At 48.1% G+C, this 15,871-nt stretch overlaps 1 protein-coding gene across 7 annotated transcripts in view; it reads left to right on the forward strand.

Annotated features, from left to right (window-relative positions):
- The window catches only part of FEZ1 (fasciculation and elongation protein zeta 1), a 113,280-nt gene extending 98,672 nt beyond the window's left edge, over nt 1-14,608 (forward strand). For 6 of the 7 annotated variants that reach the window (XM_077458194.1, XM_077458195.1, XM_077458192.1 and 3 more), the window contains 2 exons: nt 3,624-3,689; nt 13,609-14,608. In XM_077458194.1, coding sequence (XP_077314320.1) covers nt 3,624-3,689; nt 13,609-13,625 — 83 coding nt within the window. In that variant the 3' untranslated portion in view covers nt 13,626-14,608. The remainder of the gene's footprint in view (nt 1-3,623; nt 3,690-13,608) is intronic. The other variant, XM_077458190.1, reaches the window with a different exon arrangement.
- The last annotated feature ends 1,263 nt before the right edge of the window (nt 14,609-15,871 follow it).

The raw sequence follows: 15,871 nt of genomic DNA on the forward strand, positions 1-15,871 counted from the left end.
CTCGGCCATGGAAACCCATTCCGTGAAGCTCTCTACGCACTGCTGTTGTGCTAATCTGAAGGCCACTCGAAGTTTGGAGGCCCACAGCCATTGACTCTGCAGACAGTTGGCGACTTCTGCGCACACTGTGAGCTTCAGCATGCGCTGACCCCCGCTTTGTCATTTTACGTGGCCTACCACTTCGTGGCTGATGTTCCTAGTTGCTTCCACTTTGTTATAATACCACTAAGCCCTTGTACACACGGTCGGAGATGTGTCCTATCGGACCGTGTCGTCGGATAATCCGACTGTGTGTGGTATGCATCGGACTGATTCCGTCGGAATATCCGTCGGACCCAATTTTCCAACATGTTGGAAATATTTCCCGACCAACTGGTTCGATCGGACATACTCCGATCATGTGTAGAGAATTTTGATCGGACCAAGTGCCACGCATGCTCAGATCAAATTCCTACATCAAAGCTATTGGCTACTAGCCTGAATGTAGTCCCATCATAACGAAATTACGTCATCATGTTCTGAAAGATCGGATTTTTTCGCCAACTTTGTCCGACCGTGTGTATACAACAGTTTCGGACAAGATCCGACGGACAAAATCCGACGGGCAAAATCCGACGGATTTGGTTGTGGAACTCTCAGAGTACAGGGGCTAAGGCTCGATTCACATCTATGCATGTTGCTTTTGAGCGTTTTTGCAGTGCTTTTTGCGGTGCTTGTCACGTTTTTGGACACGTGTGTTTACCACGATTTTACCGCGTTTTGGTGTTTTTAAATTTTTTTTACACTGTGGTTGCTTAGCAACCAGCTAAATACAGTGAAAAAAACCCCGAAAAAAATAAAACGAAAATCGTGGCAAAATCCCGGTAAAAACACGGTACTTCCGTTTTGGATGCGGGTCCATTGACTTCTATTACATGCAAAAACGCTGCATTTTGCATAAAAAAAAAGTCCCCGACCCTTTCCAAAAAGGCAGAGGCACAAAAATGCATTGATGCAGTGGCGGAATTATCACGGTCGCACCAGTCGCATTTGCGACTGGGCCCTTGAGTTCCGCCACTGTGGGGGGGCCCGCTGCCGCCCGAGAGTCGGAGATAGTAATTTACACGGAGTCCCGATAAGCTCCGCCCACCCTTTCCAGCTGCTCCGCCCATCCTCCCCTCCCATCCTCTGCTCCAGCACCACGGGGACATTCCCCATCCGCTTAGCCCATCCTCTCTGCCCGCACAGCCTCCGCCCATCTTCTCTTCTCCGGCCACACCTTCACTCACAGTCTCCGCCCATCTTCTCTTCTCCGGCCACACCTTCACTCACAGTCTCCGCCCATCTTCTCTTCTCCGGCCACACCTTCACTCACAGGCTCTGCCCAGCCTCTCTGCTCGCCCAAGCAAGACCGAGCAAGGAGGAGGAACGAAGTGATCTGCAAGTGAGTGGCACCATCACTTAATAACAACACTGCCACTGATACCCCCTCCACACCACTACTGCCACCGATACCCCCTCCACACCACTACTACCACTGATACCCCCTCCACACCACTACTGCCACTGATACCCCCCGCACCACCACTGCTGCCACTGATACCCCCCGGACCACCACTGCTGCCACTGATACCCCCCGCACCACCACTACTGCCACTGATACCCCCTCCACTGCTGCCACTGATACCCCCCCGCACCACCACTGCTGCCACTGATACCCCCCGGACCACCACTGCTGCCACTGATACCCCCCGGACCACCACTGCTACCACTGATACCACCCGCACCAACACTACTGCCACTGATACCCCCTCCACTGCTGCCACTGATACCCCCCCGCACCACCACTGCTGCCACTGATACCCCCCGGGCCACCACTGCTGCCACTGATACCCCCGAACCACCACTGCTGCCACTGATACCCCCCGGACCACCACTGCTGCCACTGATACCCCCTCCACTGCTGCCACTGATACCCCCCGCACAACCACTACTGCCACTGATACCCCCACACCACCACTGCTGCCACTGATACCCCCCGCACCACCACTACTGCCACTGATACCCCCACACCACCACTACTGCCACTGATACCCCCACACCACCACTACTGCCACTGATACCCCCCGCACCACCACTGCTGCCACTGATACCCCACACACACCACCACCACTGCCACGGATACCCCCCACACCACCACTGATACCCCCACACACCACCACAACTGCCACCGATACCCCCCACACCACCACAACTGCCACTGATACCCCCACACACCAACACAACTGCCACTGGTTCCCCGTCCCCCCCACCACCACCACTGCCACTGGTTCCCCGTCCCCCCCACCACCACCACTAATACCCCCCAAACCACCACAACCACTGATCCACCCCATGATGACCACTACTGTCACTGATCCACCCCACCATGACAGCTGCTGCCACTGATCCCATCCTGCAACCACCATCCTTGCCACTGATACCATTCCCCTCCCCACCACTCATCCCATCCCACCCCCCCAACCACCACCCTCACCACAGATCCCATCCTCCCAAAACCACTGCCACTCATCCCATTCCATCCCCCTCCACCCCCCCAACCATCACCCTTTCCACTGATCTCATTCCCACCTCCACATCTGCCATTCATCCCATTCAACCCCCCTATCACTGATCCCACCCCCCCAACCACAACCCTTTGCCACTGATCCCATCCCCCCTCACCACTGACACTCATCCCATTCCACCACCGCTACTACTGATCCCATCCCCACCAAACCACCACCGCTGCCACTAATTCCATCCTCCCCACCGCTGCCACTTATCCCATCCTCCCCACCTCTGCCACTCATCCCATCCCCCACCACGGATGCCACTGATCCTATCCCTCCTCAACCACCACTGCTGTCAATAATCCCATCCCCCACTACCACCACTGCCACTCATCCCAGGGGCATAACTACAGGGGTCACAATTGCCCCTGAACACCTGGATGGGGGCGGGGGGCATTTAGAGGAACAAATCCCCTAAATTTTTCTACTGTGGCCACTAAAAGTCTGCTTCTCCTCCTGTCTCTCTGATAGGCATTAAGTGACTGCAGGAGGAAAATGGAGGGGATTTGTTCCCCCTGCTATCCAGGTCCTGCTACCCCTGGGATCAGTGGGAAGAGCCCTGGCTGGAGGTCAGGGGGGCCCTCCATGGTTTCTTGCACCGGGGCCCTGGAGGTTCTAGTTACGCCACTGCATTGATGCGAACATGTTCCATAGGAACCCATGTTAAAAAACGTCCCTGCATTTCTGCAAAATGCATTAAAAAAAAAACGCGTTAGTGTGAATCAAGCCTAACAGTTGACTGTAGAATATTAAGTAGCAAGGACATTTCACAGAACCAGGGTTGACTACACTGAGCGCACCCCGTTCTTTCACAAATATTTGTAGCAGCCGTCTCCTGATTTGCTTTTATACTCCATGTGGCCGTGGAGGTGATGGGAACACCTGAATCCAATGATCTGGAAGGGTGTCCCAATACTTTTGGCAATATACGGTATGTTCTTCAATTTTCATCTGTTTGCCTGATCTTCAGATTGGTTTGTCTCGATGATTAAGTACTATGCAATAATTAACGGTATGTGTTTTTCTCTGCAGTATTGTTTGCAATGAAAGAAGACAGTGAAAAGGTTCCCATGTTATTAACGGACTACATTTTAAAGGGTAAATCATTTTCTGTCCGATCCTCATTCTGAATAGCTTGGCTTGATGTGCATGTCACTTACCCCTTATATCATCACTCACCTCAAACATATTCAGCCACATTTACCAAAGCGTCTGAATCTGACGTATTGTCCTTTAGAATTTTTTTTTTAATAAAAGAAGAAATGTGGTCAGAGGCAGGTTTTTTTTAAGTTTTTCTATGCAGTGAGGGTTTTTTTTTTTTTTATATATACCACCAATCCATATAATGGGATAATATACAGTATATTATTCATAAAACAGTACAGATTAAACAACCTATAGGTAGCTTCTACTGAGCCCTGATGCCCAGGGAGCTCAGTTATACCCATAGGCATGTGCAGAGGGTGTGCCAGGTGTACCTGGGCACACCCTAATCCCTGCATGCAGAGACGATTCCCCTTACAGCCCAGGCTTCCCCTCATGTTGCCCCCCCCCCCAGGGTTGCCACCTCATTCCTTTGAGGCTGGGTTCACATCTCCGACGGATGGGGGTCCGGCGTGTCCCTGTTCTCCGTTTCAGGGACGAATCAGGGCTGAATTTTTTGGGCCGAATTCAGCTCTCAAACTGAGCCAAAGGTGTACAGGACCCCTGTGCAATTGGCTCCGGAGCCACACTGGGGGTACCCTGTTTCCCCCGAAAATAAGACCTAGCGTGATTGTCGGTGATGGCTGCAATATAAGCCCTACACCCCAAATAAGCCCTAGTTAAAGTACTTGTTCAGGGTAGAGCTTATTTTCGGGGGAAACGGGGTGGGGCTTATTTGGGGGGTAGGGCTTATATTGCAGCCATCACCGACAATCACACTAGGTCTTATTTTCAGGGAAACAGGGTATGTAAACCGGATCCATAGAGCAGTGGTCATCAACCCCGTCCTCTGGGCCCACTAATAGGCCATGTTTTATGTATTACCTTGGGGAGATGCAGACTAGAATACTGCAATCACTGAGCAGCCAATGTGATGGATTTCAGTTATCTTGCAAACCTGGCCTGTTAGTGGGCCCTGAGGACAGGGGTTGATGACGACTAGAGAACCGGTCACAGTCTCCTGTCGTGCGAATTGGATGCGGCGAAAACCACATCCAATTTGCATAAGTGTTAACCCAGCCTAAACCCGAACACATATTAATTACACAGGTTCTGATGCTGATTAACCAGTTACGGACCACCCGCCGCAGTTTTACGTCACTACTGTTGGAGAGGAATATCGTTGTTATTGCAGCAGTTAGTATCCTCTTCTTCAGAGGGCGGTCCGCTTCAAGAAAAAAGTGGTCTTTGCGGCGGATTCGCCGCAAGATCACTTTTATCGCTGCCGGGAGAGGCCCCCCCCCTCCCGCCGCACTCCGGTGCCCTCCGCCACTTCCCGGAGCCGATCGGATGTTGTCCCTTATGTGACATGGAGACGAGTGAGGGGAAGATGGCTCCCACCCATCTCCATATCATTGCAGGGTGGAAGTGACGTCAAAACATCACCTCCGCCCATAGCTCTTAGGCCCCTTTTACACTGGGGCGGGAGCGGCGTCGGCAGTAAGGCGGCGCTATGTTTGGCGGCACTTTACCGTCGTTTTAGCGCCGGTATTCGATTTTAACCCCCGCTAGCGGGCGAAAAAGGGTTAAACCCGCCTGCAAACCGCCGCTGCAGCGACGCTTTGCTGGCGGTACAGCCGCGCTGCCCCATTGATTTCAATGGGTAGAAGCGGTTTAGGAGTGGTGAATACGCCGCTCCTTCACCGCTCCAAAGATGCTGTTAGCAGGACTTTTTTTTTACCGTCCTGCCAGCGCACCGCTCCAGTGTGAAAGCCCTTGTGAAAGGGGCCGCATTTTTTTCAGGTGCTATACAGGCGCCTGAAAAACGCCTCAGTGTGGAACGGGCCTTAAAGAGAAATTTTATTTTTTTTTGTATTTTTTTAAATGACAATATTTTTATTATTATCCTTTTAGTGTAAATATGAGATCGGAGGACTTTTTGACCCCCAGATCTCATATTTAAGAGGACCTGTCAGGCTTTTTTTCTATTACAAGGGATGTTTACATGCCTTGTAATAGGAATAAAAGTGACATTTTTTTTTTTTTTAAAGAACAGTGTAAAAATAAAAGGTAAAATAAATAAGATTTTTTTTTTAAATGCGCCCCACCACGACTAGCTTGCGTGCATAAGTGAACGCATACGTGAGTAGCGCCAGCATATGAAAGCGGTGTTCAAACCACACATGTGAGGTATCGCCGCGATCGGTAGAGCGAGAGCAATAATTCTATCCCTAGACCTTTTCTGTACCTCTAAAACATAAAACCTTGAGACACCAGGCACCTGTCCCCCCCCCCCCCACCCTGAAAGGTGCCAAATGTGGCACCAGAGGGGGGGACGGGGACGCAGATAAGCAGAAGTTCCACTTTAAGGCTTTTTAAAAATAACAGTTTTTTTTACTTACCTGCTCCATGCAATGGAATTGCAACAGAGCGGCCCTGAACCTCCTCTTCTTATCGGGTCCTCATTACAGCATCCTGGTTTTGGCTTGCTTCTTGTCTGTCTGTCCACCTGCAAGGTGATTAATGTGGGTGGAGACCACACCTGATTTAAGCCAGGCAAGCCTGCAGTCTCATGCTTGTGATAGCTTGCTCTTATTTGGCCCTTTTGGTTTCTCCCCTCCAGCGAGTGTCCCCATAGAAAGCAGCTTGTGCAGGCTCACTCCCGAGCCTCGCTGTCTGTTTCTATAGACATAGATAGCAGGACTGAGCCCCGCCCTACCTTGTCTTTGATTGACAGCGGTGGGAGCCAATGGCCCCAGCAAAGCCTGTGAGACCGGGAAGTGGGGGGGGGGGGGAACTGCATACAGGCACAGCGCTGGATCAAATGAGGACTCAGGTAAGTGAAAGAAGGGGGTGGAGGGGGAATACTGATGCCTAAACATTGTTTAGAATAAAGTGTAGCTAATGGCAAAACTTTCTTTTTCATTTTGCATAGAGTAATGGAGTGTTAGAGCCCCATCATTTTTTTTTTTTTTTACATCTGTGTCCCATTGGGGAGATATCCCTTCACTTCTAGTCCCATAGCGAAAACAGGAAGTGAGAGGAAATCCCTGCAAATTAAGGGAATCCTTTGGGGTCCCCCAGGTCACCAGAACTAGTGTCCCCATTGGAAGATTTTTCCCTCGATTACTATTCTGGGGACAACCCAAAATTTGTGATTTTTCTTTTACTTTCAATGATAATGGTAAACAGGACAAATAGAGAGGGCAAAGCTTCCTAATGGGGGCACAGACGGCAATAAAAACCTGACAGGGGTGCTAATCTCTCTTCACCCTATCCAAAAAAGAAAAAAATTCCTTTACTTATACTTTAATGCAATAAATGCATTACGGAAAAAAATGTTTAAGCTTTATAACCACTTGACCTCCGGAAGATTTACCCCCCTTCATGACCAGGCCATTCTTTGCAATACAGCACTGCGTTATTTTAACTGACAATTGCACGGTCATACGACACTGTCCTTGCCACTAATAGAGCTTTCTTTTGGTGGTATTTGATCACCTCTGCATTTTTTTTAAATGCTTATTAAAGCTGAAGAAAAGGCTAAGTGATCCCACAATTCCGGTTCCCCTCTGTCAGTGAGCAGCAGCTGCAGGGGAGCGGAGGGAGCATCAACAGCTGCTGTCCCATGGGAGCCTATGGGTGATGCCACCGCTCCAAAAATTCCCAGCCTCTTGAGAGTTTGCCAGGAAGGGAGGGGGATGAGTATTAAGAGGAACAATGAGAGCTGCAGAGCTGGAGGTGTGCCTCTGTGTCTCTGTTTAAATCTAGGAAGTAAACAGGCAGCAGCTTCAGCTGCCCACAGTTAAAATGGCTGCAGTCAATCTAGGATGGAAAAGGAACTGGGGGGTCCTAGTAGATGATAGGCTCAGCAATGGCGTGCAATGCCAAGCTGCTGCTAACAAAGCAAACAGAATATTGGCATTAAAAAGGGGATCAACTCCAGAGATAAACCGATAATTCTCCCGCTCTACAAGACTCTGGTCCGGCCGCACCTGGAGTATACTGTCCAGTTCTGGGGCGCCAGTCCTCAGGAAGGATGTACTGGAAATGGAGCGACTACAAAGAAGGGCAACAAAGCTAATAAAGGGTCTGGAGGATATTAGTTATGAGGAAAAGTTGTGAGCACTGAACTTATTCCCTCTGGAGAAGAGACGCTTGAGAGGGGATATGATTTCAATATACAAATACCGTACTGGTGACCCCACAATAGGGATACAACTTTTTCTCAGAAGGGAGTTTAACAAGACACGTGGCCACTCATTAAAATTAGAAGAAAAGAGGTTTAATCTTAAACTATGTAGAGGGTTCCTTACTGTAAGAGCGGCAAGAATGTGGAATTCCCTTCCACAGGCGGTGGTTTCAGCGGGGGACATTGATGGTTTCAAAAAACGTATTAGATAAACACCTGAACGACCACAACATACAGGGATATACAATGTAATACTGACATATAATCACACACATTGGTTGGACTTGATGGACTTGTGTCTTTTTTCAACATCACCTACTATGTAACAAATCATGTGAGCAGACTGCAGTTCCTCTTTAAGTATAACTAAAGGCAAGACTTTATTTAAATGTATTTCTTTATTTTGGATAGAGTGGAGAAGGATTAGAACATCTGTCAGGTTTTTATTGCTGTCTGTGCCCCCCGTTAAAGAGATTCACTCTCTTTATTTGTCCTGTTTACTGTTATCACCGAGTGTGAAGGTGAAAGAAAATCCTACATTTTGGGTTGTTTACAGCAGTGTTTTTCAGCCTTTTTTCAGTCAAGGCACCCCATAAAAATTATGGACAGTCTCGAGGCACCCTATAAAAATGATGGACAGTCTCAAGGCACCCCATAAGAATTATGGAGAGTCTCAAGGCACCCCATAAAAATTCTGGACAGTCTTGAGGCACCCCATAAAAATTATGGACAGTCTCAAGGCACCCTATAAAAATTATGGACACTCTCGAGGCACCCCATAAAGATGATGGACAGTCTCGAGGCACCCCATAAAAATTATGGACAGTCTCAAGGCACCCTATAAAAATTATGGACGGTCTCGAGGCACCCCATAAAAATTATGGGCGGTCTCGAGGCACCCCATAAAAATTATGGACGGTCTCGAGGCACCCCATAAAAATTCTGGACGGTCTCGAGGCACCCCATAAAAATTCTGGACAGTCTTGAGACACCCCATAAAAATTCTGGACAGTCTTGAGGCACCCCATAAAAATTCTGGACAGTCTTGAGACACCCCATAAAAATTCTGGACAGTCTTGAGGCACCCTATAAAAATTCTGGACACTCTCGAGACACCCCATAAAAATTATGGACAGTCTCAAGGCACCCTATAAAAATTATGGACACTCTCGAGGCACCCCATAAAGATGATGGACAGTCTCAAGGCACCCCATAAAAATTCTGGACGGTCTCGAGGCACCCCATAAAAATTCTGGACAGTCTCAAGGCACCCCATAAAAATTCTGGACAGTCTTGATGCACCCCATAAAAATTCTGGACAGTCTTGAGACACCCCATAAAAATTCTGGACAGTCTTGAGACACTCCATAAAAATTCTGGACAGTCTTGAGGCACCCTATAAAAATTCTGGACACTCTCGAGACACCCCATAAAAATTATGGATAGTCTCGAGGCTCCCTACAAAAATGATGAACAGTCTCGAGGCTCCCTACAAAAATGATGAACAGTCTCGAGGCACCCTACAAAAATGATGAACAGTCTCGAGGCTCCCTACAAAAATGATGAACAGTCTCGAGGCTCCCTACAAAAATGATGAACAGTCTCGAGGCTCCCTACAAAAATTATGAACAGTCTCGAGGCTCCCTACAAAAATTATGAACAGTCTCGAGGCACCCCATTCTGAAATGTAAAAGCTAGTCTAATAGTTTTACATAATGCAACAACATTTACACAGGTTGGACACCTAACGTTAGAGGTGATTTATTCTTCCAAAGCAAATACATTTTTGCAAACTGGAATTGACTAGTATTCCAGTGTTTCTCTTCTCCCTTTTCTCCATCACTCAGCTAATGTGACCCCAGTGCAGAGAAGGGCAGGAGAGGGTCAAACAAGGATGCTATAGAGGCGACTGACATCTTCCTTATCAACCAATGATGTCATTGGTCATTTGGATGCTGGCAGCTAACTAAAAGGCAGGCTTCATCCATATGCCGACTTGTATAACATTTTTGGGTAATTTTTAGGCATTTTGCCAAGGCACCCCTGAAGAAACATCAAGGCTCCCTAAGGTGCCTGGGCACCCTGGTTGAACAAGGCTGGTTTATAGAACAAGATTAGAGGGGAACTCTTACAATGGGAACACTCGTTCTTGTGATAATCGGGGATTCCCTAACTTGAGAGGAGTTTCCTCTCACTTCCTGTTTTGGCTATGAGGCAGGAAGTGAAGGGAAGTCTCTTAATGAAAAAAAGAAAACTGGAGATATACCCTTCCTTACTCTCTAATCTAAATCTAAATCATTTTAATCTAAAATGAAAAAAAAAAAAACAGAAAATTGTATCATACTTACAGGGCCGTCTTTAATATTGATTGGACCCTGGGCAAAAATTTTCTTAGGGCCCCCCTTCGCCCACGCAATTTCGCTCTCCACCTTCTCTGAGACATACAATAAATAGTAGCTAGACTTAAAATCAGTTTACTGTATCAGATCAGGCAGCGATTGCGATTGGTTGCCAGAGGTTACAGCATATCATTACTGCTTACTGACTGGTTGCTAGAGGTTACAGCACTCCTTAAGGCTCACTGATTAGTTGCTAGAGGTTACAGCACATTTCTGCTTGTTGATTGGCTGCTAGAGATTGCTGTACAGTAATACTGCTCACTGGTTGTTATAGGTTACAGCACATCTTCTCCTCACTGCAGGAGGGCATGCTATACCTATGAATGCTGCCTTTATTTACATATCAATGCAGTTGGCCTCAGCTATTTACATGTCACTGCTATTTACATATGAATGCCAGTATTTACATGTAAACACAGGTCTGCAGGTGAGTCATCTGTACACAACAATAGGGCAAAGCTGGGCAGCATTAGTAGCAGCACTTCACACTGAGATATTGGGACTAAAACTTCAAGGGACAAGGGAATGTAAACTGGGATAGTTGGCAAGTATGAGGCAGCTGCTTTGGGCCCCACAACAATGACAGGGCCCAGGGCAGCTTTTGCCCTGCCTTAAAGACAGCCCTGCATACTTACCGTAATTTTCTTTGTATGGTGCCTATCCATGGCAGGATACATGTGATAGTAGTCCTGCCCACAGAACCAGTGCAAAGCTATAAAGCAGGGATATGCAATTAGCGGACCTCCAGCTGTTACAGAACTACAAATCCCATGAGGCATAGTGAGACTCTAACAGCCACAAGCATGACACCCAGAGACAGAGGCAGAGGCTTATAGTTTTATAACAGCTGGAGGTCCGCTAACTGCATATCCCTGCTATAAAGAGTTAACACCCACACAACCGCCCATTCCTTGTACATTGTTAAGAACGTACTGGGTGGGTTCGGTATGCTGCCATGGATAGGCACCAGGAAAAGAAAATTACGGTAAGTAGGATACAATTTTCTATTTTCCTGGTGCCTCCGTGGCAGCATAAATGTGATAGATGAATACCTAGCTACCAGTGTGCGAAGCTTCAGCAAATCCTATCATAAGAAAGTGAGTAAATGGGCTGCTGTGTAGGTGTTATCTCTTCATAACTATGCACTGGTCCTGTAGGTGGAAGTAGGTGGGGCTACTACCACATGTATGCTGCCATGGAGGCACCAGGAAAAAAGCTTTTTGCTTTGAGTTCTACTTTAGGTCTAAGCCTGCAGGGATCTCCAAACTACGGCCCTCCAGCTGTTGCGGAACTCCACGTCCCATGAGGCATTGTAAAAACTCTGACATTCACAGACATGACTAGGCATGATGGGAATTGTACTTCCTGAACATCTGAAGGACCGTAGTTTGGAGACCCCTGGGCGAGGGGGTGGAGGAAAAGACTGTAATGATTAACTTAGTCCTTGCTGTGCCGGTGCCCTTTTCTCCATTGCGATACCCGAGTTTGTTTGTCGGCATCCTCACATACAAAGCAGGACTATTGGCACACCTCCCAACTTTTAGAGATGGGAATGAGGGACTAGGGTTGCCACCTTTTCTTTAAGCCAAACCCAACAATTTAGTGGCCTGGGACACCTTTGGGTGCCCCAAGTAGAGTAGTAATGTGGTGCGCATAGTGTGCTGCATCGAACAGTGGGTGTGGCCAGATTGCTCTTGCTGACCGCATCGTCCTGCCCCCCTTGATGCTGAACGTGCCTGCAGACAGCCGCCTGTAGTGTGACTAGCTTGCTTACTTGGGGAGCCACAGCCCAATATGAATAATGTGTCTGGGTTTCAGTCTGCCTGAAACCCGAACACCTGATTCAAAACCCAAACTGTCTGGGTGAATCCCGGATTTCAGTCTGCCTGAAACCCGAACACCTGATTCAAAACCCAAACTGTCTGGGTGAATCCCGGATTTCAGTCTGCCTGAAACCCGAACACCTGATTCAAAACCCAAACTGTCTGGGTGAATCCCGGATTTCAGTCTGCCTGAAACCCGAACACATAATTCAAAACCCGAACTGTCCGGGTGAATCCCGAACAGGTGGCAACCCTATGAGGGACGCCTATCAGAAAAAGTATGCAGGCATAGGACACACCCCTTGCCACGCCCCCTTAAAGGAGAATTGTACAAAAAATAAAAGATTGGTTCAGCCCAAAAGTGCTTTTTTTTTAACCAATATTCTTCCTGTATATTGGCTTTTAAAATTGACAAACGCAGCAATTTAGAAATTCGGATGAAAGGTTTAGCACTGGGAAACACTTTTTTATAGGTAAAAAGTGCATTTTATATACAACTATATGGATCAGAGGAAAATGAGGGACAAATGAGGAGGAAAGAGGGACAGAGGGACATTGCTCCAAAGCAGGGACAGTCCCTCGAAATCAGGGACAGTTGGGAGCTATGTATTGGTCCTGCATTGTACTTGATACAACCGCTGTCCAGAGCACTTCAGAGAAGAGACTTCTCGGTACCAGTGGCACAGATGGTGGGAGCCTGCTGGTGAGGATTATGGTAAATAATATTGCAGCTGATTCCTCTACCCAGGGACAGGACAAAGGGTGGGCAGGAAGGAAAACTGCCCTGGGCACAATGGTTTGTTGCAGCGGCGCCCTGTGCCAATTGCTTCTGTTAAAGGGCTGACAAGGAGTAGTGCTATCACTGCTAACCCTAATGGAAGTGGGGAGGTAGGTGCAGTTTGGCATCTTTGCCCTGGGCACTGGATGACCTTGTCCTGGCACTGTGCCTCTACCCCTAGAGTTTATGAACATTTAACCCTTGCTGTGCGGCATGCGGGGGGGGGGGGGCAGAGTGGCCCACTTTTGGGAACTTTTTTTTTTAACCCCTTGGCGCCGGCTGTACGCAAGTATGCGGCCTCCCAGTGCCTGGTTCTTAGCGCAGAGGGGCCGCATATTTGTGAATTGCCCCCAATACACCCCGTGCCGAGAGCTCACGCACTGCACACTCGCCTAACCGAAAGCTGGAAGTTTTATGACCATGTGACTGCCAACCATGGCGGTCACATGACCTAAAGCCACGACCTGCGTCTCTCGGAGTTATAAACCCCTTAAAGGGCCTGGGGTGACGCCGGCGCCAAGAGGTTAAGTCCTGACCTTTATTTGTATTTAAATGACCTGCTTCTGAAAAATGTCACATGCCTGGCTGTTGAGGCTGACCCCTCTGGCTTTAGCACCCCATTGCGTAAATATAATTCTTGCCGGTTCTTCCAACTGAAAATAATCTGTTGTTTTCTCTCTAGTGCTGTGCCCAACCTAACGTGTCCTGTCACCAGCACCAATCAGGGAGAACGTATGTGTTACACCAGGACTGCATGACATAACATTTAAATTTGCATCGAATTAATCCAAACTACATGCCGGTATTATTACCTATTGCTTTCTCATCAATTTAACCACTACCTGCTCAGAGAAGCCTGGAATTTACCCCCCCCCCCCCCATTAAATTTTATGTTGACTTGACCTCTGAATCTTCTACCAGCACGTCTGCCCTCTGCTGGTCACAGGTAGTAGTCAGGTGTGTTTATAGCAGACTCATACCTGGAGGTCTTGTTCTATTGTCATAACCAAGGTAAAAATGATATTTTGGGACAACTTTGTGTCATTTGCAGGCAAGCCATCCTCCTAACTATGTGATATGTAAACTGCTTTGAATGAAGACAAAGTATTATCATTACCTTCATTCCCGGAGGAAGAGGAAAGGATCACCAGATAATACAGTCCTATACAGAACCTTCATGAACCAAACCAGCCATTGCATTGACCTTTGGCTGCTTGTTCATATTCATCCCTTCGGCTCTGTTTATCTGTAGCGGGTTCATGTTTATGGAATCCGAATTCGAGTTGGTTCGCCTCTTTTTTTTTTTTCTCTCCTCCAATTTTATTGGCAAAAACCAGACCTGTCTCTTGTACCTTGGTGTCGATCTTTCCCTTGTATTGAGTTATTTTGTGGACGTGTCGAGAGAAGATACTGGATTGTATGTCATGTGTGTGCGCTTTGCCAAACGAGTAGCTTTAATGGAAAGCGTTTCCTTACCTCTGAGTATCACCGGAAGTATTATCATCCGCCCCCCCCCCCATTACACTCTAATTTATCATTTATGCAGCAATACGGTACCTCAAGACGGACAGACGGGCGAGGTGGCGGCTCCGCCACAAGGAGGGTCTCTGTACATTGTAGTGTGTTAGAATGTATCTTGCGATTATATTTACATGATAGTAAAATAAATCTCATGTAGTGAAGTTGTTGTGTGTTTTTTTTTTTTTTTTTTTTTTTACCTGTCAACTGGTCACCTCTGATCAGTCAGTGTTTCATTTAAGGAATAAATCAATCCACCATTGTTATATAATTGTCACATACAGTATCTCACAAAAGTGAGTACAACTTTTTTTATTTTTTTGACCCACAATTATATAACAGTTCATAGACGTGCGCACAGGGTGTGCCGGATGTGTGTGGGCACACCCTAATCACCCCATGCACATTAGCATTATCATTCTGTGTGCCAGCGGCAGGGCTGGACTGGGACAAAAATTTGGCCCTGGACTTCATCCAGACCGGCCCACTTTAATTTTGAGTGTACCCATCAGCAGTCCACTTACATCAGAGTGTCCCCATCACCAGCAGCCCCCTTACATCAGTGTCCCCATCACCAGAAGCCTCCTTACATCAGAGTGTCCCCCATCACCAGCAGCCCCCTTACATCAGAATGTCTCCATCACCAGCAGCCCCCTTACATCAGAGTGTCCCCATCACCAGCAGCCCCCTTACATCAGAGTGTCCCCATCACCAGCAGCCCCCTTACATCAAAATGTCTCCATCACCAGCAGCCCCCTTACATCAGAGTGTCCCTGTCACCAGCAGCCCCCTTACATCAGAGTGTCCCTGTCACCAGCAGCCCCCTTACATCAGAGTGTCCCCATCACCAGCAGCCCCCTTACATCAGAGTGTCTCCATTACCAGCAGCCCCCTTACATCAGAGTGTCCCCATCATCAGCAGCCCCCTTACATCAGAGTGTCCCCATCACCAGCAGCCCCCTTACATCAGAGTGTCTCCATAACCAGCAGCCCCCTTACATCAGAGTGTCCCCATCACCAGCAGCCCCCTTACATCAAAATGTCTCCATCACCAGCAGCCTCCTTACATCAGAGTGTCCCCATCACCAGCAGCCCCCTTACATCAGAGTGTCCCCATCACCAGCAGCCCCCTTACATCAGAGTGTCTCCATTACCAGCAGCCCCCTTACATCAAAGTGTCCCCATCACCAGCAGCCCCCTTACATCAGAGTGTCCCCATCACCAGCAGCCTCCTTACATCAGAGTGTCCCCATTACCAGCAGCCCCCTTACATCAAAATGTCTCCATCACCAGCAGCCCCCTTACATCAGAGTGTCCCCGTCACCAGCAGCCCCCTTACATCACAGTGTCCCCATCACCAGCAGCCCCCTTACATCAGAGTGTCTCCATTACCAGCAGCCCCCTTACATCAGAGTGTCCCCATCATC

This window comes from Lithobates pipiens, unplaced genomic scaffold, assembly GCF_037356315.1.
Source record: "Lithobates pipiens isolate NorthernLeopardFrog02 unplaced genomic scaffold, aLitPip1_a1.2 Scaffold_27, whole genome shotgun sequence".
Taxonomy (NCBI): domain Eukaryota; kingdom Metazoa; phylum Chordata; class Amphibia; order Anura; family Ranidae; genus Lithobates; species Lithobates pipiens.